The following is a 27,053-nucleotide window of genomic DNA, read 5'->3' on the forward strand; positions in this document are numbered from 1 at the left end:
TGTGGTTCTAGGCATATGCTTCATGAATGATGGGAGGGAGACTATCAGTGTATAAGCAAAGCAGTGCTGAGGCACTTTCTCCCATGAGAAGAAGAAAAAAGTATTAATAACTTCAAGCTTTATAAGAAAGGATATATAAGAAAATGTATAATTAAGAATTTTGGGGCTAGGGCTATAGCTCAGTGGTAGAGTGCTAGTCTCACGGGTGTGAGGCACAGGGTTCCATCCCCAGCATCATATAAAAATAAATACATAAAAGATATTATGTCCATTTACAACTAAAAAAAAATTTAATGGAAAGAAAAGAATTTCAAGGCTGAGGTTATGGTTCAGTGGTAGAGCACTTGCCTAGCACAAGCGAGGCACTGGGTTCAATCCTCAGCACCCCATAAAAATAAATAGAGTTATTTAGAAAAAAGAATTTCAGAGCTCTTGCCAAAAAACAGAAGTATAACCTCAAGCTTCTGAATCAGTAGCGGAAAAGATAAGATAGGGAAGGGAAGGGAGAGATAACCTTCATCCATTGAACAGAAAGCAAAAAGGAAGTGGAAGGAAAAGAAAAGCTACCCTAAGTAAAAAATACGAATGAGCCCAAAGACATTATTTATTACATGCAAGGTAATTAAACTATTTGATTAAGTTTTTAAAATCAAGGTCTCTGCTGCTCACAAGACACATAACTAAAACAAAATGACCAGGAAATCTGAAATCAAGGGACACTGAAAAAGAGGCACCAGGTAAATATTAAAGAAAAGATAGCTGGTGTTGCAATAGTAATATCAGGCAGATAACATTTGGTGAAAAATGATGGTGCTGTGGAAAGCAACCTCAGAGACATCTGACCTGGTGATCCCCTGTTGGGTGACCTCTCTAGATCCTGAGCTTCACTATGGGGAATAAGAGGCAGACTTCAAGTCTATAAGTTGCGTGGAGACACATACAATCTAAGACCTTCAGCACCTATTAGCACCATACATGCATACATGGAGAAATAATTCTAAATTAATTACATCTGTAAATAATGGATGCTATATACAAACCCTATGCAGGTAAAACATGCTCTCTCAGATGTACAATGCACTACAGAAATTCTGGTTAAGGAGTGCACATGTCACCTCCTCAAGGTCTGCACAGCAGTCAACAGTCCTTCATATTTCCTTTCTCTCCCCTCCAACATGTTCCCAATACCCTCTATTTCGTTGGTGCAACTATGTAAAATGCAAGCAAAAAATCCAACTGAAAATTATCTAAGGTTGAGCATCTTGGAGCACAACACAGCAGCTGTGCCTCTGGAGTCCTTTCGTGGGCTGAGTAAAAGGAGGGATATAAGGGAGAAAGAGAGAATTCCAACACCACAGGCATTTTGAGACAGACCTGCAATATTCTCACACCCTCCCTTTGACCTTGTATCATCTTCCTCGTTTTGAGTAAAAAGAACATCTAATAATAACTTCATTCTCCATAGGGGGAAAAAGTCAGGGTTGTCAGTTATTTTCAGAAAGAATTTTATATTGAATTCCAAAACTAAGAAAATAATATAGATGCATTCAACTATGCCAATAAACTCTACTATGCTGACAGGCAGTTTTGAATGCATTTTGATGGGAAATGGCTTTTCTAAGATTACTAAATTAAGATCAATAATTGCAACTTCATATTTCTCAGGCAAAGTCTTCTCTTTGCTATTTTTTTTCACTCTAAAAACAGTGATAAAAGAAGCAGAGGAAATAAAATGCATGATCTCTGCTCACTACTAGGCCACCACCTTCCTTGGACACATCTCGTGAGAAGGTCCCCTCCATCAGTAACTGGAGAAAGAGCAACTTGAGCCTGGTGGCATCCAGTGATGGTGGAGCACTCATAATGGGAATCTTTATTTGTCCTTCTCTTCAGTGAATACCTTCATGCTTAGAATTGTAAGAGGGGCTTAGTAAATTTCTATGCATATGTGAAAGGGACAGAGACAGAAATGGATTCATCAAATGAAATTAGATAAATCTCAGGCAAATAAAAATTCCTATCTGCACATTAGAACCCATTTCCTGTCATAATTGAGCTCTGATATTTAATTATCTGTTTTCCATAAAAGTGGGGCAGTTGCTTCAGCTTCTGGCCTTTATTTATTTCCTCCAACAGGGTTAGAGATATAATTGAATACACGACAGTTGTTTTCCAATGCAGGTCTGTCAGGGGAAAAGCAGAGGAAAGAACAGAGAGAGCTGAGAACCAGCTATTTCATTTGTTTGCATATTTATGATTTTTTTTATCAACAGGAGCCGGACAGGGGGAAGCAAGTTAGTGTTTTATTCCTTTGTATTATAAGATACATACCTAAAAGTCTCTAAAACATATATGTTTAGTTAAGGGATACTTACAATGTGAGCCCCATGACACTACCACCCAGAGCAAGCAACAGACAACTACAGGAACCCTTCCTTCCCTCACCAGTCAACTCCTGCCTCCCCTCTAAGAGGAAACCCCAACTGAATTTTGTGACAATGGTTTTCTTGAACGTCTTTTAGGCCTTCCAATTGCCAAAACACCCCTAAAGAAGTTGCATTTATTTAGCTTGTTTTTTAACTTACAAATAGTGTAACAGCGAATGCATTCGTTGTGTCTCATTTTCACTCAATCTAAAGTTTGTTAGATTTATTCACAGCATTGCACACAGATATAGTTCTTTAATTTTCACAGCTATACTGTATTCCAGTGTATGAATATATCATGACTTTAATCATCTATTTAATGGGTGATGGATTTGTGGACAGAGTTCAGTCTGGGAGTATTTAAAACAAGGCTGGACATTCCTGAGCATGTGTTCTGTGGCACATATGGAGGAGATCCTTTTGGACAGATGTTCAAGAATATTCAGCCAAGAGTGAAACTGGCAAGCCACAGGATGTTTACTTCTTTAACTTAACTAGTTTCTGCAAGGTGCTTATCTCAGTTATCATCTCACCAGCTGTGTCTGAGAGTTCTAATGCATGAATGCCTTGGCTTGGTAAACACCTTTATCTTGTTCAAATTAAAAGATAAGTTGCAAATCATGAAGAGGGAAAAATAGGATATTTGTGTTCAGATGTGCTGAAAAGCACACAGACTTTAAATTACATGTATTTGAAGCCCCCACTTATTACTTATGTGACCTTACACAAGTTGCTCACTCTCTCGATTCTCCTTTATATATAATGAGAATATCTACCTCAGGACCATTTGAAGGATCAAATAAAATATATGTGTGATGCCTAACACAGTACCTGATTCAAAGTACAGATGCAATAATTTCTAGCTATCATTTTCATCCTCTCTCTCACTTATTTCCAAAACCAGTTTGAGAACCAAGGATCCAGTTTCTCTGAATGAGTTAAAAGGGCAGAAAGCTATGCCTTGCAGATTTTTTTCTAGTACTCTATTTTTTTTTCATTTTGAAATACTAGAGCTGAGAAATGTGTCATGAATTAAAAATGATCAGAAAAACATAAAACTTCCTTTAGGACATTAAACTCTAAGACCAAATATCAAATCAAGTGCAACAAATGGTATCATGAAGCCTTTAAAAGAAAAGATCAAAGAATAACTACAGGGCTGGGATTGTGGCTCAGTAGTAGAGCGCTTGCCTCACACGTGTGAGGCACTGGGTTTGATTCTCAGCACCGCATATAAATAAATGAATAAAATAAAAGGTCCTCGTCAACTAAAAAAAATTATTAAAAAAAGAATAACTACAAACAACTATTTTCAAGACAAGGAAAAAGCAAATACTCCATCAGATTTTAAATCACTACTTTTCATTCACTCATTATGATCAAGAGAAATTAAGTTCTCACCTCATTCAGAAGGAATTGTGTGACTACCAAGAATATTCTATTATTCCCTTAGAGTCACTCATTCACTGAAGGTATAAAGCAAGAATTGACAATTAATTCTTGATGATTAAAAGCCATTTCAAAAGTTACTAACCTCCTTTCATTCTGAGTTATGGTGCCATTTTCCAGCTTTTTAACCGTGGTTGCTAGCACTTTGTTTGCATCATTAGCAAAGTCTAAGTCTCGGACCTCAGACAGTGGGACAGACACAATGGCAAATGCTTCTTTATCCTCTTTTGTTTGGCAGGTTCCAATCTGGAATGTGTTTTTCCATTAAGATTAGTTTTGCTAAATAACTATGCAATATTCTTCAAAGACTAACACATATCAGTACTGTTTAAGAAATATAAGGCAAGAATAGATAGTCCAAACACAGTAACTCCCACATGCATCACTCTCTGGGAAAGAATGCAAGGATGCGGTGATTTCCATGCCCATTCCCTGCCCTGATTCCAAAGTACCAAAAAAACTGTCCCTTCCACACTTGTCCTTTGCTTCAGTTCCAACAGAGCACAGAAGAGGCAATCCTGAAATCATACCCTCTTCCCAAATATTGTTCCCATTCTTTTTGGAATCTGTACTACAGCCTCCTGACTGACAGTCCTGCTACAGGTTCCGCTACCTCAGCAAGTGGCAGATATAAGAACTCAATGAAATTAATTATAATAATCTCTAATGTTGATGAAGGTGGATTCTAAGGAATATGTCAGAAACCCTCTAAATCCTACAAACACAACATTTGACAAAAAAAATTAAACCATTCTTGGCAATATTTACCTTCAACATAACAGGTCGTTCTTCATCTGTGTCTATAGGAATACTAGTACTGGTTACCCATGTGTTGGTGCATAAATGTCTTAATCGAACATATGAGTTCCTAAAAGAAAAAAATATAAAAGACATACTATAACAAATTTGACATATTTGTCAATATATAACATGTTGACATATTTAACAGTTTCATATATGATAGGAACATAAATATATCTTAGACTATCAAGATACATTTGGATTATGAAAAAATTCTGAATTTAGACTACTTCAAAGCAAGCATACTATTATTACCCAGGCCAGTTGTTCTCTCAAAGTGTCAACATCAGCAGAATCAACATCACCAGGGAACTTAGCCGAAATGTAAATTCTGAAACCTTACCCCAGTCCATTAAATCAGAAACTCTGGGGGTAAGGCCCCAAAATGAGTAGTTCAACAGGCTTCTCAGGCAACTTTGATGCACACTAAAGGAAAACTGATCAAGTAACCATCTCCATTAGAACTGCTCCTGCCAGCTGTCTCCTGTGTAGCTTAATCATCTGCATGTGAAAGTATGTACAGTTGATCCCCGTTATTTGTGAATTCCGTACTTGTAAATTCTACTTACTAAAATTTATTTGTAACCCCAAGATCATAGAGCTTTTGTGGTCATTTGAGGACATGTGCAGAGTGACAAAGCATTTGAGTCATCCAACAGGCACATTTCCAAGCTGAGGTCCAGCAAGGTGACATTTGGCCTCCTTGTTCCAGCTCTACTGTAAATACATGTTCCTTTTGCAGTCTACTTAGTGCCATATTTTTTTTTCCATTTCCATGCTTCTTATTGGAGATTTTGGTGTTTAAAATGGCCCCCATTCTAGAAATGCTATCAACCATTCCTATGATATGACTGAAGAAAATTCTTGTGCTAGATAAGCTTCACGTAGGCCTGAGTTATAGTCCTGTTTCCACAAGGTCAATGTTAATGAATCAACAGTTCATAGACAATAAGGTATCTTTAAACAGACATGAACACAAAACCAGTTTATGTACTGACAGAAACTAACAGAACATAACCCTATACTTCCCCTATGAACAATGGTTCATTCTGCTAATGGCTCATTTTGCTAATTCCATGAATCATGAATAACAAAAATTCACTGCATATGACCATTGAGAAAGTGCCTGGAAAATCACACTTAGACCTTCATGCAGCTCAAATATTACCATTTTTATTGAATCTTACCATTATTTCTTTAACAAATATGTGTATAGGACTAATTAAAAGAAAAGCCCATAAAGTTTTCTGCCTTAGAGTTGCTAAGTATAAAGATTAAACATAAACATATCATACAACATAAGATGTAAAACATTTTGGCCAATAAGAGAAAATAAATAAAATACCAGTGACCTCAGGGAAAGAGATTCATTCAACAATATGGTTCTGCATTCACACAAGTAGAATAAACAGAAAATGAGTTGCAAAAATCTAAAATGACAAGGATCCAATTCTGAAGATTAAACCCAGGGGTGCTTTACACTGAGCTGCTTCTCCAGTCCTTTTAATTTATCATGAGGCAAGATCTTGCTAAGCTGCTGAGACTGGCCTCCAACTTGTGATCCTCCTGCCTGAGCCTCTTGAGTAGCTGGGATTACAGGTGTGCACCATTGTGCCCAGCATAAGCATCCAATTCTTCTCTAAATAACCAAAATTTTTGAAATGTCTCTGGTCTTCCACTTATCTTCTGCACTGAATTACACAGGAGATATCATTTGTATTCAGTGGTCTTCCCTTGCATTTTAAGCATCGGGAAAGTGGATCATAGCTTATATATCTCTGTGGCTCTTTCCCCTATTTTACCCTGGCACTTCTTCAATACAGGTTGAGTACCCTTTATCCAAAATGCTTGTAACCACAGTGTTTCATATTTTAGATTTTTCCATTTTAGAATATGAGCATAATGAGACATCTTGGGGGTGGTCCCAAGTTTAAACATGAAACTCATTGATGTTTTACACATACCTTAGACATATAGCCTGAAGATAACGTTATACAATATTTGTGGTGCACCTAGATTTTCACTAAAACCTATCATAGAAGGTCAGGTGTAGAATTTCCCACCTGTAGCATCATGTTGGCATTCAAAAAGTATCTGTTTGGGAAATATTTCAAATTTTGGATTTTCATATTAGGGATGCTCAACCTGTATGTACTTACCGAGTTAACTCTTATTTCTGGGTTCCAAATAAAAGAGAATATACTCCAGCCTGTTAACTTACATCTTGAGAGGATTTTGGAACTGAGTACCTCTTTAGGACCTGTGCCATAGAAATCTATTGTCAGTAGACCTTGATGTAATCTGAACAGTGAGATCCTTTACCATTTCCTTGAACAAACTCTCTTGACGGGCATTCAAGAAATACTCCACTTTCAAGCCAAGTCTGGTGGCATGCACCTGTAATCCCAGAGGCTTGGGAGGCTGAGGCAAGAGGACCACAAATTCAAAGCCAACATCATCAACTTAGCAAGGTTAAGCAACTCAGCAAGACTCTGTCTCTAAATAAAATATTTTGTTTAAAAAAAAAAATAGTTGGGGATGTGGTTCAGTGGTTAAACACCCTTGGGTTCATTCCCAAGTACCCCCCCCCCCAAAAAAAACCTCCAATTTTGCTAAAAAATCTAAAATGAGTGAAGTCATTCCAAGGAGTAATTAAGATCCCAATTCTGGGAAGACAAGGCAGGAGACAGACCTGATAGGGGATCTCTTTATAGACCATATGGGAGAAAGGGAAGCCTGAGAGATGGACTCACATAAAGTCAAGATTCAGCAACATTCCTCATGAATGAGAATACCATGGAATTCTCATACCCTGGGACACTCCACAGTGGTGTTTCTCAGCAGTATTAGTACAGCCACATTTTACCCTTCCCAAAAGGGACTGATACAACAGCGCCTGCGTCTTTGCATAGTTACCTTCATTCACTTAACCTCTACCCAAGGCCTAAGTATAACACTGCTCCATCAAGGCCAACTGAGCGATACCCCACCCTGGCCCAACAATGTGGACGGCACACAGTGTGTCCAACAAGTGCATCAGGGTGCTACTGTTGGAAGAGAGTTGTGGGCAAAAGAGGTCAACTGAAATAGTCAAATTCAAGCAAAAGAACATAAGATATTCTCTTACATGAGGTTCTGACTGCTTCATTTCCCATCACCCTCCCCCCTTACCCACTTAGGTCCAACTCTACTTGCCTCCTCATTGGTCCTTAAAAACACCTAGTAAATTTCAAGATTCTTCCATTCCCTTTTCCTGCTGCTTGAAACACTCCTCCCAGATGGAGTGGACACAATCCCTTGATTCAAGGGCCATTCCTGCACACTCTGATCTAACAGAATTCTCTGTACTCTGCAATTTTTCTTCAAAGCATTGTTATTACCTGACCCTATATTTTGTGTTTGCTGGTTTATTTACTGCTTGTCTCTTCCATTTGAATGTCAGTATATAACCAGTTTGCTCACTGTTGTCTTCTCAGTGCTAAAGGCAATGCCTGGAATGTAATCAATGTTCCTTAAATATTGTTGACTGAATCACTAAATAAATGAACAAATGAAGTGGGAAACCTGACATAATAAAAATAAATGATAAAAGTATTCCTAGAAATGCTTTTAGATTATTGATCATTTTTGTAACCAAAGGCCATATAAGTAATAGGAATAAATGATTCTTATGAATTTTTCAGAACTCAATTGGTCCTGTACCTTTTAATTATTTATAAGAATAAAATAAACTATGTTAATCTACTCTTTTGAGGCACAATATTTTACACACTTTTTCTTCACTTATGCTCTGGATATCACAGAAATTATATTAACACTATGATTTTCATTCCTTACTTACTCCTAAAACTATTCAAAGAAACATCTTTTAACTATATATTCTTTTTTTTTTTTTTACCTCGGAACCAAGCAGTCAGCTCTCTGAAGAGTTGTGGCATCCAGTTCAAAAAGAGATGCAATGTCGTTTCCATGTGGGACTGAGACCAAAGTATACATGATCTTCTCTCCTGACTGGCGTTTTTTCTTTGAAGTTGGAAGGTCTCCATCTCTCTGTTGAGAAGATATAAAGTTATGTACTTTTATCAACTTTCTTATTAAACTCGCCACTTAATCAGGAGATAGTGTTTGAATTTGCATGTTTCTAAAGATGTCTATTTCACAAGACCCAGAAAAAGCAGATTAGACCTGACAGTCTTTGAGGAAACTATTATCAAGACACACACTCCTGGGTGGCATTGGATCCAGGCACATCTTTATGGCACTCACAGTCACAATAGCTTGTTTCCTTCAATCTATTGAAAAGTAAGGGTTTGGGCCATTTGATAAACCAAATACAGAGAAGAAATGAGGCTTCATCTAGATCCAAAATTAAAGACATACATACAGGAAACAAATATATGAAAAGGTGCTCAACATCACTAAGCATCATGGAAATACAAATCCAAACCACCATGAACTATCACACCGTTAGAATGTGTATTTTCAAGAAGACAAGAGACAATAAGTGTTGGGAGGGTGTAGAGAGAAAAGAACCATCACACACTGTTGGTGGGACTGTAAGTGCAGCCCTTATGAAACACAATATGGATGTTCCTAAAAAAACTAAAAAGAGAACTATCACGTGGCCCAATAATCCCTCCTCTGGGCACAGACCCAAAGAAGATGAAATCTCCACTCATAAAGACATCTGTGCCCCACATTCACTGAAGTGCTATTCACAATGGTCATCGCATGGAGACAACGTAAGTTGTCCATTGATGGATGAAAAGGCAAAGAAATCTGTGAGACATATATAAATACACATAAAGAGAGACAGATGGTCCCCCATTTATAATGGCTTGACTTATAATTTTTTTGACTTTATGATGTGTAAAATCAATATGCATTCATTAGAAACCACACTCCAAAAAATGATCTTTTCATAGGCTAGCAATCTGCAGCATGATACTCTCTTGCTATGCCAAAAAACCTCAGCTCCAAGTCAGCTACAAGGTCTCAAGAATCAACAACCAATGATTAATAGTATACTGTATTGCTAAGGATATGATGTTTGGTAGGTTAGGAATGTTAAACACAATTTCAACTACAATATTTTCAACTTACAATAGGTTTAACAGAATGTGATCCCATCATAAGTCAAGGAACTGAACAATGGAATATTATTCAGACTTTAAAAAAAAATGGGGGGAGACCTTGACATTTGTGATAACAGATATAAACGTAGGGGTCATAATGCCAAGTAAAATAAACCAGACACAAGAAAACAAAATACCACATGGTATCAGTTAAGTGCTCCTGGGTTCAAACCCTGGTACCTCCTCCCCCCACAAAAAATAAAAGGTAACTATATGAGATAATGGATATGTTAATTTGTTTGATGATAATAATAATTTCACCGTGTTTATGTATATTAAAACATCATGTGATACACCATAAGTGTATACAATTTTTAAAAGGAGAGAGAAGGAAAAAAGGAAGGAAGGAAGGAAGGCATGCAGGCAGGCAGAGGTGTGTTGTGTCCTGGTCTATATCATGCAACTTAATAAGAAAATCCAGGTGTTATGCTAAGATATACCTGGTAATGAAGCACTATTCTCTAAGGCTCTAACATCTGACGGTGCCACAGAAACCACACTGCTGACTGCAAACAGCTGAGACAAGAAGGCCTGAACAAGGCCCACAGAATCCTTAACAGGCCCAGTAGAACACCGCATGCAACTAAGAGTGGCTTCTCAAGGTTAAAAGCACACTGACAGATGATACTGAAGACGGTAAGGATTTCAATGAAGAGGCTGAGGAACATGAGGAAGAAGGAGGAGGTTCAAGAAGAGGAAGTGGTCATTCCAAAAGAAGCAAAAGGAAGTTTGTTTTAAATTATATCCTCAGAAATATGAAACATGGGGAGAAACAGGCCAGGATAATAACAGTGGCAAATAAATACTATGAAAGAACATAAGATATTCTCTTACATTAGGTTCTGACTTTTTGGATTTCATAATGCTTTTGCTGCAAAAAAGAAAGAACTACCGACACGGTGAGTGGCGTTAACACACGTGAGAGAAGACTGCCTCAGAATGTAAGAACACAGAAATGATGGACGAGATCAGTCAGTTGTAGAAATAACTAGAAGGATTTTTGTGTACATGTAGGTAATGGGATTTGGGCATATCTTAGTCTGTTTTCTGTTGCTACAACTGAACACCACAGATTGGGTAGCTTATAAGAAGAACGGTTTATTTAGCTAATGATTCTGGAGGCTGGAGGTTCAGGAACATGGTGCTGACTGCTGGTGACACCTTCTCGCTGTACCCTAACGTGGTACAAGGCACCACATGGCAAAACAGAGCAAGCTAGTCAGAGAGCTCACTTTTATCATAAAGCCATGTCTACAATAACCTACAAATCCCTGAATAAATTAACCCATTCATGAGGGAAGAGCCCTCATGCCACAGTCACCTCCCAAAAGTCCCACCTCTCCACACCACTGCATTGGGGACCAAGTTGCCAACACATGAAATATAGGGACACTTTCCATCGTAGTAGCACACAAGCGGCTTCCGTGGAATATTGGAATGGAACAACTAAGAGCTTATCAATTACACTGGACCATGTTTGAAGAAAGGCTTTATTAACAGAAGATCAGCATGTAACCTAAATAAATGGAGCATCTGTGAGCAAGAACTTTACAGGTTCTCAGATCACTGACGAGCATAGATGTAATAAACGGGTATGCCAATCTTCTTGGTAGAATGCCATAGTCCTAAAAGGACTATGGCATATAATTTCCTGACTGGGTCTCCAATACACCAATCTTCTTATTATAATTTAGCTTTTGATATAGATATTCTTTCAAGGGCAATGCACTAACTGACCCAACTATTTAGATCTACTAACAGTTGAAAGTTGGTGTTGTGGCTTATGAAAGTTGGTGTTGTGGCTTATGGTCACTTGTGAGTTCACTTAGGAGGAGTCAATCCCCCTCCATTCATTCTCCTTTTGGAATGCTAATGAAATGAATTTTCTAGACCAATAAGAAGATATCAGATCTAGGTTCCTAAAGATAACCCTCCTACTGACTCTCCCTGGTACTGTCTTCCTGTGGGGGTCCAAGCAAATCAGTCAGGAGCCTCTTTATTTTGACACTCTCACATTGCAACACTGAGAATCTTTTCCAAACACAGAAAAAAAATCACTAATTAGGGTTAATTAAAACAGGGCACTCTGAGTTACTCATGCTATTTAAGACCTGTGGTTTTACTTTAATTACATAGAATATATGGAATGTACTATTCTGCCCTTAAATAATTCATGTAGGTCTTTGAAAAATGGCTTTAATGAATAGAAAATTTTCCATTTATAAATAACACAACAATTGTTTATGTGTGAATAAGAGCTTTTAACATGTTTAGTTGTTTTTTTTTTAAGACAAGTGCTGTTGTCTTAAGCATTTTGTTTTTGATCTCTCATACATTGTTAATTTGTTACATGAACTTTCTCTGTAAAGAGTTTGACAGTAAACTTCAAGGCATCTTCTGGAATTTTTTAGCTAATGATATCCCAATAACAAGTTTCAAGTATATATTTTTTAATATATGAATCTGACTTCAATGTAGAACAAAGTCAATATTAGATCTTTATAGCATGAAGACAATCCTGCTCAGAACCATATGCTTGTGGCTTTTGTTTATAAACCCACATTGATTTTTAAGTAAGAAAAAGAAAGACATAGAAACAGTAGTTCCCTGTGTGGAATTACTGCAGCTCAATGGTGTCTCCCTTGAATCACAAAAATGCATTAAGGTCCCACAGAGCTTAAACAGGTGTGAAATGTAACATCAGTGAGCTCAATTTAGGGTGACACAGGGTCTCAGAATGTTAACAGAGTACTGGGCTCTTGGAAAACTGGCATTTTCACTGGGAAGGAGAGGCAGGGCCTCCCAGGTTACAGGAGACACTGGCCCTTAAGAAAAGCCACTTAGGAAACTCAGGGCTCTCCTGGTTTCTCCTGCTGACCTGGGGCCTGCCGGGGGCAGCAGAGCAGTTAGACCCCTGGAACACCTTCTGTGTTACTCACTGGTGAGTCATCAAATTTTTAGCAGGAACCACACATTGCAATTCTGTTTTTGGGAGCCAGAGACATTCTGTAAGAAACATGTCTGCTTTTCTGAGCTGTGTGAGGCCGTGGCATAATGATGCATAGGCTTCTCTGTTTGCATTCGCAGCCTCTTGGGCTTGCTGCTGACTATGTAACCACACACAACACTGCCTCAGAAAGCTGCACATGTTCCTCCTCTTGCAGGGCTTCCTTAAAAAATCCTCATTCTCTCTTTTTCTCTTTTTTTTCCCCCCTTAGCACTTAACCAGTGATGAACACAGAATAAAAAACTAAAGAAATTGGGGGAATCTTACTTTCAGAAGCCAGTGCTCAAGGAATTTTGAGAGTCTTTCAGAATCTGGTATCACCACATCCCAAAATTCTACAGAATGTACAAGTAAATTTTCAGCAAAGTTTCCTGATTCCAATAATATTTCTGTTTGTATACATAAATGCACGTAGATAGACCAGTGGTTCTCAATGGGGGAGATTTTGTCCCTGGGGGGGGGGGTCATTTGACAATTTCTAGACATATTTTTAATTGTCATAACTAGGGACTAGGGGTGGGGGGCTGTTGGCACCTACCTAGTTAATAGAGGTCATAGATGCTGCTAAACAGCCTGAGATGCAAAGGACACCCCACGCACAACAGAGAATTGCCTGGCCCAATATGTAGATATTACTAGGGTTGAGAAACCCCACCATTAACAAAAGATACTCCTCCAAAAAATTAGATCACATTCCACATAAATATGGTTGTGTTAATATAGATGGTGCTGCAGTACATCAAAAAAAAGAAGAAGAAGAAGAAAAAGATTTTTTAAAAAGCCCTTTCCCAGAGCCATTTGAAAAGATACAACCTTTCAAGAAGAAATAATGACTGTCAGGTTCCAAGCCTGGCTTGACACGGTTCCAATGTTTACCGGGTCCCTGTGGATGCTGTACATTTGTAAGATTGGAAATAATAGACTCCTTTGTAAAATAAATACAGCAATTTGGGTCTTAATGGGAGCTCTGACACACATCGCCTCATTTCTGTGGCACCATGCATTAACCTCTGAAACTTCAAAAATGGAAGGCAACGTTTTGATAAAGGTTTCTAAATTACAGGAAAAATATTAACTGGGCATTAAATAGACAACCTAGGGAAAATTAGGAAAGAAAAAATTAGCATAGTCATAGTGAACTCAGCATTACTGGAACCCAGATCTGAGGTGAAATGGCCTTCTGTTTTGGGAAATTGATTTCTTATTTCACAGGCAGGAGATAAAGTCTGAAGCCTCCTCTGTTTTCTTCTTTAGACAGAAACATAATTATTGCTCTGTGGTAAATGATCTATAAAATGAGAAGCCATATTGTTATCGTTATAGTTCCATACTCTCCATTTTGTTTACTCTCAAGCTAGGGTTTCTGGAGAGGAAAAAAATTAAATCAAGTGTCTCCAGTTGGATGTCTCTCTGAGATGACAGATGAGATCCAGTCATAAACATCTCCAGCAAATGCAGCCCCACCTGTCTTGTGTGCAATTAAGGAAATGCTGCTGACAACTGCTTAAACAGAAGAGCATTCTTCTCACCTTCAGAGGCAAATGAAGAAATGGTGTTTTGAAATAAAAAGGAAAAAAATACGTATCAAGACAGGGTAAAAGCTGGATTAGCACAAACAGTGAACTTCACCACAGATTCATGAGTTATTTATATTTTCTGTGCTCTATATACCTTTATATCCCATATTCTCCCACTCCACTCTGCCCAGCCATCAGTAGTACCACCAACAGTATGAAGCAGAAAGGAAATGAGCACAGAGATGTAATTCAGTTGTTCAATGTGAAACTTTGATATCATGCCCTTGTAATAGAGACAACCTTTATTGCTAGCCTACTAACATCTTTTATTCGGTTTCCCTTTGTTTGATCTCATTTTATCTCGTGGCACCCAGATGAGGTATATAAGGCAAACATCTTCATCCCATTAGATAAGGAAACTGAATCTCAAGAAAGCTCTCTGACTCTTCCAATGGCACACACGTGGTACTAGATGTAGGGCCCTCTTGGTCCTAAACCATGCTAAAGAAGCCTCACAGAATGTTATAAAATAACCCTTGAAAGAAAGAAAAGCAGCCCCTGACATCCAACAGGTGTACTCCACCTAGGCTAGTTTTTCTCTTGCTAATATGAACAATGACACACAACATCGACTTCAGACAAGGACACTTTGACCATGATGGGTCAAGACAAAAAACAGGACCCTCCTTAATGGTGTCTGAAAACAGACAAAATATGAATATCATCCAAGCCACAAAAATGACTAAATACTTCCCTAGCTAACATAAATGGCTAAAGAAGCATCTTTAGCCTTCCCTCCTTTCAGGTAAAATTTATTAAGATTCTCTTCTTCCTAACAGCATCTCTATCCATGACAAAGCTCCACTTCCTCAAATTCTCCTCAAAAGTACCTTACGCAAGCCCAAATCATAGAATGAGTTCTTCTAACATGCTCTTCCTGAGATGCCCAGCAGTTCCCCATGTTGTGCCTGCATCTCCCTGTGAAGAGTAATAAACTGAACTTGTTCAACAGCAGGTGTGTTTCTGGTGGCCTCTGCTGCAGTGACAAACTCAAAGGAAGAACCAAAGAAGCCATGATTCATCCTCAGCTTTTTAAACTGGTTACTGAGAGCATATTCTTAAATCATAAGAAAAACAGAATCCAACAATCTTGGGTAGCCACTGGAAACTCGAGAGGAGAAGAGCCCACCCAGGGTGATAAAACTGAAATAGAAGTAGATCTAATTGATGGAACAAGCCTACATCTGTATGGAGGGCTATTTTGACACAAATTACAGTTTCACCGGGCCAATGGCACGAGACTTCAGCTTCCTTTCAATTGTAATCCCAACAGTCAAATGGAAAGAGGAGTCAGTCAAGCAGGACTGAATCAGGTCAGAAGTTCTGACTTGATTCCCTTGCCCCATCCCCAAAATAAACTGTGCACTGATGCAAACACCGTAGTCATGTTAGCTGAACACTCAACTCTCTGTCAATGGGTAAAATTTATGGGTTTTTTTATTTTTATTTTTTATCATAAAATAATTGTACATATTTATGGGGTACAATATGATGTTTCATTTCATGTATACATTGTGTGATGACTAAATTAAGATAATGAGAATATCTACCACCTTAAACAGTTATTATTTCTTTGTAGTAAGAACATTCAAATACTTTCTTCTAGCTATTTTGTAATAAACAGCACATCCTTGTTAATCATATTCACACTACTGTGCGACAGAACCCTAGAACTTCTCGCTCCTAATTGTAACTCTATACCCATCAACTTACTTTTCCCATTCCCTCCTCCCCCCTACTTTCCACACCCTCTGCAAAACACCATTCTATTCTCTTTTTTTTCAGAGTTTGTTTGTTTATTGTTGTAACATTTTGTTTTGAACATCAAACACTGCACAAAATATGAGCCATTCATCTTAAGATGTCTTTACCATAACTAAAGAGTACTGTATTGATGTTTACAATTAATTTCAGACAATTGAAAACTTATTAGTGATATTTCTAATAATCAAATAGGCTGAACGCAATTATTAAATTAAAAGAGCAGTTTCGCCTCCCTTTCTTACCCTCAAACCAAACCAAAAGTCATTTTCCACCTGGAAATAACATTTATTTTAACCAGTTTTAAATAAAACCCAGCATGCTCTAAAACATGGGAAAATAAGGTTTCCCAGAGTGAATATGATACTTGAAAAGATAAAGCTCCCTGGATGAATCTGTTTTCACCAACTTGCAAAAAGAGAAAGTGCTTAATGTTTTTTCTAACCATTTCTTCGCTCAAAGGCCTTGCTTCACCTTCAAAGCAACTAGTGAAGGATTGCGCGCAGGCCCACGGTCAAGTGGGCTGTTAGCAGGGAAGAAGCACATTTCAGTCACTTAGTCACCTTTCCTCCTCAGTTGGTTTCCCTATGGTTTTTAGCAGCTTTTGTTTTAGGACATCAAACTAGTAGGTTTCTTTTTCCAAATGAAAACTCTATGTAGATGTGTTTGAACACAGTGAAACATTACTGATTACGGCACTAAGTGTGCATGCTCCAAGTCCACACATGTACCTCGCACAGCCTGACCGAGAGCAGACATTAACTTCCACAGCAGTACAAGCTTCAACACATGATATCAGAGCAAAAAACACTAAAGTTAGATTGAAGTGGGAAGAGGGAAAGGGGCCATGTCACCAATGGAGCAACTGACAAGAATGACTTAGAAGAGACCAATCTCCCTACAGCTGTCCTTGTGACGTTGCTTGTCACTGAGCCAGCATGAAGTTGATGTTTCAACTTGCCATACTAAGAGATTGTGTGCAAACACACTCAAGGGCATCTCTCTTTCACAGAAAGAACAAATGTCATTTGTACCAAATGGCAATGGATGCTCAGGACAAACAATATTTTCCTAACATTACAGCAATAGTAATCATCTACTTTCAGCAAAAGGGACTCCTTTAAACAAGAAAAAAGACTCACGGTCATTAGCCTACATACCCACTGGGTCAATCTGCAGCAACAAACTCTAGGGATAGTGGACATTGAGACAGAAGAACCAGCCACCCTCAACACAGGCTGGGAGATCCAGATACTAGGCTGGATCCTCTCAGAAGGCCTGTGTCCAAGGAGAAGAGCTTGTCAAGAAAAACAAACTAGTCAAAAATTGTGTGAAGGACAACCTAAAAAGAGGATACATATTAAGATTTCCTGTACCACACATATGCAAATAAGTCCTACTAAGTGCAGATTAAGCACATAAAGCTCTTATTCTTCCTCTAAATCAAAGGCAGTTGAAAGGACACACTGGTGGCATCTATGAAAATAAGAAAACTGCATGGATATTTTACTAAAATCTTAATTCACTAACTGGGCAGAACTTCATATAAACATAACCTAGTTCTCCTATTTACTATATATAAATAAATCATTAGACAATTAGTCCTTAGAACTATTTAAGGGGGAGGTTTTGCACTGGAGAAAGCCTGTGTCATCTCTTCTCTAGGAATATGTGCCTCCAGACACCATTCTACTCTTAACTCCTAGGAGATCAACATTTTCAGATTCTCCATGTGAGTGAGGATCATGCAGTACGTGTTTTTCTGTGCCTCTTTTATGTCACTTAACATCTTCCAGGTACATCCATGTTATGGCAAATGGCAGTATTCATCTTTTCAGTGCTGAATAGTATTCTCTTATACAATAAGTACCACATCTTCTTTATCTATTTATCTGTCAATGGAGATTTAGATTTATTCCATATCCTGGCTATTGTAAACAGTGCAACAATAAACATGGAAGTATAGATGTCTCTTTGACACTCTTATTTTGTTTCTTTTTGATATATACCTAGCAGTAGAACTTCTGGATCATATTACAGTTCTGTATTTAAATTTTGAGGGACTTGCATGCTGCTTTTCATAATGGCTATGCATTTCAACCTCCAATGTATAAGAGTTCCCCAAATCCTCACCATTTGCTATTTTTTGTCTTTTTCATAATAGTCATTCTAACTGAACGGAGGTGATATCTCATTGTAGTTATGATTTGCATTTCCCTGGTGGTTATGAAACTACTAGAAAAAAACGGATAGAAAATATTATATGACTTTAGTCTGGGCAAGGCTTTTTTAGATGAATCCTCAGAAAGACAGGCAACAAAAGCAAAAGTTTCACAACTTTGACAAACAGTGTTACTAAAATATCTCTGCACATCAAAGAAAATGATAGACAGAGTGAAGAAACAACCTAGAGAACAGGAGAAAGTATCTGCAAAATATACATCCAAAATTTATAAGGAACTCTTCTCAATGGCAAAAGAACAAATAATCCAACTGAAGAATGGGACAGACACTTGTCAAAAGAAGACACACAAATGACCAACAGCTAAATGGGGAAAAAGTGTAATTTTTTTTTTTTACTTTTGTTCTTGTTTTCCTTTTTTGTTCTTCAAATTGCTAGAAGTCTCCCTCAGTGACTTAATTGGACTTCTTATAATCTAAGCTATATCATCTTTTATCTTTTTTCTTTCATCCATAGCTCTACTCAGAGAATCTCAAGAGAGAGATTCTCAGAGATTCTGGTCTTCAAATTTGATACTGAATTTTCCATTTGTTCATATGAAATACAGGATTTATTAGGGAAGAAAAAATTTTACTCACCACATTTTTCCCTTCATTTTGGGCATCTCGATAATCAGGATTAAGCTAAAAAAGAAAGAAAGAAAACTAGTTTTGAATTGCCATTAAGAGCATATTAACAAGACCAGTAATCTTTAATTCAGTTCACTAGTGTACCCTTAACTAAGTTTGATATCTTAAAAGGTGAGAAAAAAATTTAGTAAACATAACCACTTAAAACATTACCACCAAGCCCTAGTTATAGGAAGTAAAAGATAAAATGCCCGACTTAGGGCCTTGGTTCATATCCATACTGTTGACATCTTTGTACAAGTCAGAGAAGACAATCTCACCTCTTCTGGGAAAGCATTCAAGAGAGTTCACCATTTGACCTACCACAAAAACTGACATTAACCAATCACTCAGACATCAGTATTTAAAAATACACCAAAGGAAAGTTTCAACCATGATTCAAGATTGTGCTTTGCATGCACACAGGGAAAAGAAAACTGCAAAAGGGAAGCTCAGGTCAGTTATGTCAGCGAATACATGAGAACTATTGGAACCCAGACAAAAACTCATCTTTGGGCTCAGAGAGCAGAGATTAGAGGTCATTCCAATGACCTCTACATGAGCCCTGGAGAAACTGAATATTGGCACCTACATCACCCAGCTGGTTAGATTCCCTCTTCATTCCCACTCATGAAAAATATATCTTAGTTGTCCTGAATTAACAACAGATTTTTTTTCTTGAAATATCAAGCCCTAATGAATTTAAACATTTTAATGTGAATCTACCAGTGTATGCAATGCACAAGCCCAAGTAGTTCAAATTATTCCAAATGTAAAGTCAGATGTCTTTCTTTTTTTTTAATTTTTTTTAATTTTTTATTGTTGGTTGTTCAAAACATTACATAGTTCTTGACATATCATATTTCACACTTTGATTTAAGTGGGTTATGAACTCCCATTTTTACCCCATATACAGATTGCAGAATCACATCAGTTACACATCCATTGATTTACATATTGCCATACTAGTGTCTGTTGTGTTCTGCTGCCTTTCCTATCCTCTACTATCCCCCCTCCCCTCCCCTCCCCTCCCCTCTTCTCTCTCTACCCCCTCTACTGTCATTCATTTGTCCCCCTTGTATTATTTTTCCCTTTCCCCTCACTTCCTCTTGTATGTACTTTTGTATAATCCTGAGGTTCTCCTTCCATTTCCATGCAATTTCCCTTCTCTCTCCCTTTCCCTCCCACCTCTCATCCCTGTTTAATGTTAATCTTCTTCTCATGCTCTTCGTCCCTACTCTGTTCTTAGTTACTCTCCTTATATCAAAGAAGACATTTGCCATTTGTTTTTTAGGGATTGGCTAGCTTCACTTAGCATAATTTGCTCTAATGCCATCCATTTCCCTGTAAATTCTATGATTTTGTCATTTTTTAATGCAGAGTAATACTCCACTGTGTATAAATGCCACATTTTTTTATCCATTCGTCTATTGAAGGGCATCTAGGTTGGTTCCACAGTCTTGCTATTGTGAATTGAGCTGCTATGAACATCGATGTAGCAGTGTCCCTGTAGCATGCTCTTTTTAGGTCTTTCTTAAAATGAATGTAATGATAATTTGGGAATGGCAATTAGAAGTCCTAATTGCCATTCCCAAATTATCATTATATTCAATGAAAGTGCTGGAGAAAAAAACATAAAAGAAAAATAAGACAAAAGAAAAAACTCTTGACCTCATTGAGAACAAAGGCTGAAGAACCACCTAAATTCCAAATCTTCTGTAAGTTGGAGCTAATTATAAAGCAGATAGTTCTGGAGGGAGAGGCAGGTAACTCCCAGCTTCCAGTAACCTTCAACCTCACTTCAATCTAGCAGCCCTTCAAGAAGAAAGAAGAGGCCTGCTGTGCCTCCCACCATTTGTCCTGACTCAGAACCCCAGAGAACTTACCAAGTAAAAACCTAAATGGAAAGGCTTCTTGATCAGTGAGAAGCTGCTATTAGATTAAGCAGAAAATCATTTCCCTAGCCGGGCCCCCCATTGACCTGTATCTCCTCTCACGACCAGGGAGATACACAATTCTCAGAAAGTAACTGGGCAGAAAGTACAGGGAGCAGATGCAGGCAGATGAATTTCTGAGAAGCACTGTAGTGAAAAGAAGAGAAACAAAAGAACCACTAAAGCTGTGTGCTGGAATCTCACTGCATCGTAAAGTAGAAATAGTGAAGGGGTAGGAAGCAGAAGCAACTGCAGAGGAACTCAGACACAGAGAGTCAACATCTGCTGAAACTGGGAACCGCACTGGAAATGCACCCATCAGTCTGCCCTACAGCTAGCTGAAGGCTTAGAAAAAGAATTAAGCCAGGCACAGTGGTGCATTCCTGTAATCCCAGCAGTTTGGGAGGCTGAGATCGGAGTATCACAGGTTCAAAGCCAACCTCAGTAACTTAGCCAGACCCTGTCTCAAAAATAAAATATTAAAAAGGGTTAGGGATACGGCTCAGTGGTTAAGCACCTCTGGGTTCAATCCCTGGTGACAGAAAGAAAGAGGTGGGCAGGGAAGCGGGGAAGAAGATAAAAGAAAAAAAAAAGGATCAAATTGTCAGACCACAGAATTTAGAAATGGAACAAAAGGACAAGCCACTCAACTCATATGGTTATGTACAGAACTCACTTTTATGAGGATAATACAGAAAGAAGGAAGGAAAGAAGGGAAAAACAAAAGTTAACTGATGAGGGCTGAGGTTGTGGCTCAGTGGTAGAGTGTTCGTCTGGCATGCATGGGGCACTGGGTTCGATCCTCAGCACCACATAAACATAAAGATATTGTGTCCATCTTAAACTAAAAAACAAATATTTTTTTAAAGGTAACTGATGAGAAAGTACATTGGAACAGAGGGAATTCTTTCTCAGGTTCCTTCTGAATATTTCTTACATGATGCAAAATAAATTTTCAGGAAAAGGTTTCATATATTCAAGAAAGTACAAGTAAATGTGACTTTTATGTAAAGGCAAAAAAAATGCATGAACAGCTAAAAGGATAAGATAACAATATAATATTGTAAATAGTAATAATATAAAATATTGCAATGTAAGATAATGAGAATTTCAATAAAAATGAATATGAATACAAACTCAAAGTCTATTCTAGCAGCAATAAAAAGCACTGTTGGTGCCACATAGAATGAGTGATGAAGAGGGTAAGTTGGATAGCTATCCTTTCATACAAAATAAAAATTTTAAAAAAAACAGAGGACCAGAGAAGGGACTATTAACTATTGGGCAGCCAGTGTACTCAGAAGGAGGACAGAATAAGTAGAACACAAACAATAATCAAAGATAACAGAAAGTCTAACTTTGCTCACTTGAAAGAAGGACTGTGTGTGCAAAGGTCACCTTATTTCAAGAGAAAAATCAACAAAAGAGGTCGACACATTCATTCAAAAATTATGAGGTGGGGAAAAAGAGGGAAAACAGCAAGAGGGACATAAACAAAGCAAGAAATCAGGCCTAGGTAAAATACGCATCATGCACAGGAGGGATAAACCAAATGTGGTTGAGTCAGAAATGGAGTTGCTCAGCAGGAACCAGGTGAGCTACCGCCCCACACAGATGACTCTGGGAAACATCAAGTGGAAGAAGAAAGACACACAAAGAATGTGCTGTGTGATTCCACTTATGTGAAATATGAAAGTAAACAAAAACAAACTGTGGTGAAACAAATCAGAGAGCGGAGGTGTAAGGAAGAGGAAGGACAGAAAACTGACCCAGTCCCGGAGCCCCATGACAGCATCTCTTCCACACTCAGAACTGATACAAAGGTGGGGAGACATGAGCTACCTGTCAGGGCTGGGCCAGCAACGGGGGGTTTGGAGCCGACCTCCACTTCCTATGAGACTCAGACTCCACCATGGACTCCCTGAATTCCTTTGGATTATGAATCATGCAATTTGTTCCCAAACAGAATTAATCTTCCATTTAAGATGCAAGAAGGAAAATTTGAGAACCAGAGAGTTAGTTATCTGGCCCCCTAATCTACTGATTAGGAAACCCAAGAAAATACATTTTTACTTGATAGTAAAGAAAATTCCAGTATGGTGCCCAGAAGGGATTTATTCACCTATTTTAATCAAGTATCACCACATTTTTAAATTTTTTTTTAGTTGTAATGGACACAGTACCTTTATTTTGTTCATTTATTTTTTTTATGTGGTGCTAAGGATCAAACCCAGAGCCTCACAGGCAAAAGGCAAGTGCTCTGCCAGAGCTTCAACCCCAGCCCCAAGGACCACCATAGTTTTTTTAAAATTTTGTTTTCAAATTAAAATCCTAACTTTTGTTTCAAACTTAAAAAAAAAATCCACACTAAAATTTTCACTAAATTACAACCAAAACTATGCGACATTTTTAACCAAAGATATAACCTAGGGTCAAATTTACATTTAATAAGCATTAGAATAGTTGGTTCCATAAATAGACTCATGCTGGAAACCATGACACATCTATATCTGTAACTAAAATGTGCACAGAAATAGGAATTAACATTCCTAAGTCAAACACAAAATAATTTATGCCCTTTGAAGTACAGGTCATAGTCTATACCACATTCAATGTTACATTCTATAATTCAGTCTTGACATATTTTATTCACTCAGGATCACCCAGTTCAATCCTTGCTGGGATGAACGGGGAGCTAGTCCCAGGCTGCTCTAAAAGGAAATGCCATGTGTGCCGGGAAAGGTCACACAGTCCCCATGGAACTTGGCATTCTCATCTGAAAAATGAGGGGAAAAAAAAACCCCTAACTGAACCCCAGGTGGATGTCAATGAATTTTACACATTCATGTACTTGGCGGCAATGCCAAGATGTGCCAGTCAGGTTCTGTCTCATCTGTGTCTCTCGGCCTACAATGTTCTATTTTAAATAAATCACATTAAGTGATGGTTGTAGCCAATTAGTAAATTCAGTAAAGTGTGAACAGTAATAATAATAACAAAGAGGAAGAGAAGGGAAAGGAGGGGGAAAGGCCAGCCAACTAAAACTATGGCTATATAAATGCACCAAAATTAACTATTAAAGATCAAATACCATGCTGTTTTCCTTCTCTAAACATAGTGACAGCAGTAATTATTAAAGTAATTGGACTAAGAATAAATAGCAAAAAAATTATTTTTAAAGAAGGAAGAAAAAGATATATATAGCTACAGATAACCGCATCTTTTAGGATTTTAACGGAAATATTTCCTTATGTTAAAAAAATAAACTATAAATCCAGCATTGAAGAAAAAGAAAACTAATATGCTCTTCAATCTTTTATTCAATAAATATTAATAGAGCATCTATAATGGACAAAGCATTGTGGCATATGGTATTTTAGCAAAGACAAAGAGAATATGGTCCCTGACCACAAGACCTTATGATCTAGGAGGGAAAATAAGACATAAATACAGTCAGCTATAATACAAAATAGAATGTGACCAGAGATATAAGACAGGAATGAATAATTTATAAATAATATAGGTCAGAGGAAGGAGGGATCTGTGGTGGGCAAATTTATTTAAGAATTATTCATGGAGAGTAGCATTTAAGATAAGCCTTGAAGGATGGGTAGAATTTTAAGCGGCCAGAGAAGGAAAGAAGGACTGAGAAGACAGGCAGCGCTGGGGGAGCAAATGTCACACAAGTGAGAAAAATGAGCCTTGTTTAGAGAAGACCCTGAAAGGTCATTTATGAAATCCTTTTTATATGCTGTTAAAGGTTCATTCATTTAACCTCACAACTATGCTATAAGAAGGGATTCTTAACTCTTCTGTACAGATGAGGCACCCAGGGTTCTTCTGCAAAGTCACACCACTGTCAAGTGGCAGGGTGACGAGGCACAGGTCTGATGGTGCCAGAGATACATCATTCAGTCACTTAGTGTCTTGCTTCCCTCCTGCCTCCATAATAAAGAGCGGTGTGATCCAAGACCAGAGGGAAGATCCACCCAGACCAATGGGGACTTTAAACCACAGGCCACACATACATAAAATCAGTAGTATCTGAATGTGAGAAGAAAATGCTTGTTGTGACTCTCAAGTTTTTAACTCTGCACTAAGAATAATTATCATTTTGTGGGGAAAGAACTCAAGCTTTGAAATATTGATTAAGTTTATATAGCTACAGATAACCAAGATCAAATTTATGGCCCACAGCAGCCACGGAAGAGAATAACAGACAAAGAATTTAAAGACTACTAATATTTAAAAAGAGTGGTTTTTTTTTTAAATGGCTAAAGAAGAATAGAAAGAAGTTAGATACAGTGCAAAGTAGCATAGAGAAAGTAACATCACAGGCCTGGGGTTGTGGCTCAGTGAGAAGCACTTGCCTGGCACATGAGAGGCACTGGGTTAGAGCCTCAACACCACATAAAAATAAGGAAAGAAAGATATTGTAGAGGAGGAGGAAAAGGGGGAGGAGGAGGGAGAGGAGGGGGAGGAGGAGGGAGAGGAGGGGGGAGGGGAGGAGGAGGAGGGAGTTTGTTTTTCTTATTTGTGCTTAGATTTCAGGTTGTAATTCTTTAAACTTACTGTGAGATGGCACCTATAGATATAATAATTTAAACATTACACAAGACCAGGTGTCTCAGATGTATAATGGAAGCAATTATAAGAAAGATCTCAATGTCCCAGTGACTGAGTTAATGGAATTCTCCTCTGGATTGCAAACTATTCAAGGCCAAAAAACATGGATTAATCACCTTTCTTTTCCTTCACAATCTATAAACATTAATGTCATAAAATCGTTGAGTGTATATTTTCAAGTAAAACAGTGACTAGAACTTCAGGGCCAAATCTGATTGATAAAAGTCCAGAAAAGAGATGAAGGAAAAAATAACTTTAAATGGGTGTTTATGTATGCCAGCTACAATTTATATTTTAATGTGGAATATTCTGTGTGTTTAGGGTCTAGTATGTGTCTGTATTTTATCTGTATCCACACACATACATACAAATTGGGCCTTTCTCATATTCTATAGTTGACAGATATGATAAAGAACTAAATATATGGATATTTAAGGCTACAGCCATAATATTCGTAAACATATACTAATAAACAAGTTCTTGAGTACTGTTTTTAATTAATTAAATCCAGACTATTGAATAGTCAGGAAGTAAGTGTTTACTGCCATCTGGTGGAAGTTTTGCCTATCTACAAACAAATAAACTAAAAGAGCAATATGAGATCTCAAAATTATTTTGCATTACTTCATCTATCTTGTTTTTAAAAAGATTATCAAAGGCTTTTACTTTAATAATCTTCAAAGTAAGAAAACATAAAAAGCAGATCAGAAACTGTGATGCTTGATTTGTAATTCTTCCTATGACTGTGGAAGAACTATATACCAAGGCTCCCATATTATCCCATTGCATATGTACAATAAAATTATTTTCTCCCCCCAAGACAAAGTTGTGAACTTGACTGCACCACCAAGGTAACAATGCCAAAAGCTGTGTTGTGTATGAAACACTCAAAACTATGTAAGAGTTTGTCTACCTCCTTTTGCCATCTAACTAGCGACATGCCTGCCCCTTAGAACTGACATTACAGGGTAGAGCCTACAAACGTGGCACCATGGATTAATCACCTATTTTTTTCCTTCACAATCTCAAAATACTACTTTCACCTAGGGGACATTCAACAAATAATTGTGTAATTGCAGAATAGTGTTAATCAAGATTTCTCAACCTAAACACTACTGGCATTTTGGACAAGATAATTCTTTGTTGTGGAGGGCTGTCTAATACATTATTGGATGTCTAGCTATCTCTCTGTTCTCTAGCAACAAATATAAGTCCCCCTCTCCAATTATGAAATAAAAATGCCTACAGACATTGCCAAAAATCACCCTGAAATTGAGAACCACTGATACAGATGAAACTGTACAAGATTAGCATTCATCCCTAATATTGTCACTATATGTATATATATATATTTTATACATAAGTTACATATGCACATATATAATACATATGTATGTGTGTACATATATGTGTGTATGTGTATATATATTTATATAAATATATATATATATATATATATATATATATTTATATATATATATATATAA

At 37.6% G+C, this 27,053-nt stretch overlaps 1 protein-coding gene and 1 long non-coding RNA gene across 9 annotated transcripts in view; one reads left to right on the forward strand and one right to left on the reverse strand.

Annotated features, from left to right (window-relative positions):
* Itpr2 (inositol 1,4,5-trisphosphate receptor type 2) overlaps positions 1–27,053 on the reverse strand; it is a 484,436-nt gene that overhangs the window by 336,000 nt on the left and 121,383 nt on the right. For all 8 annotated transcript variants that reach the window (XM_048787344.1, XM_048787341.1, XM_048787343.1 and 5 more), the window contains 4 exons: positions 18,977–19,021; positions 8,575–8,726; positions 4,644–4,743; positions 3,961–4,121 (listed from right to left, as the gene is read on the reverse strand). In XM_048787344.1, coding sequence (XP_048643301.1) covers positions 3,961–4,121; positions 4,644–4,743; positions 8,575–8,726; positions 18,977–19,021 — 458 coding nt within the window. The remainder of the gene's footprint in view (positions 1–3,960; positions 4,122–4,643; positions 4,744–8,574; positions 8,727–18,976; positions 19,022–27,053) is intronic.
* On the forward strand, positions 16,754–24,831 carry LOC125611808. Its single transcript, XR_007342048.1, has 4 exons — positions 16,754–16,883; positions 21,353–21,358; positions 22,953–22,955; positions 24,820–24,831. It is a non-coding gene; the product is annotated as an uncharacterized LOC125611808 (long non-coding RNA).

This window comes from Marmota marmota, unplaced genomic scaffold, assembly GCF_001458135.2.
Source record: "Marmota marmota marmota unplaced genomic scaffold, marMar, whole genome shotgun sequence".
Classification (NCBI taxonomy): domain Eukaryota; kingdom Metazoa; phylum Chordata; class Mammalia; order Rodentia; family Sciuridae; genus Marmota; species Marmota marmota.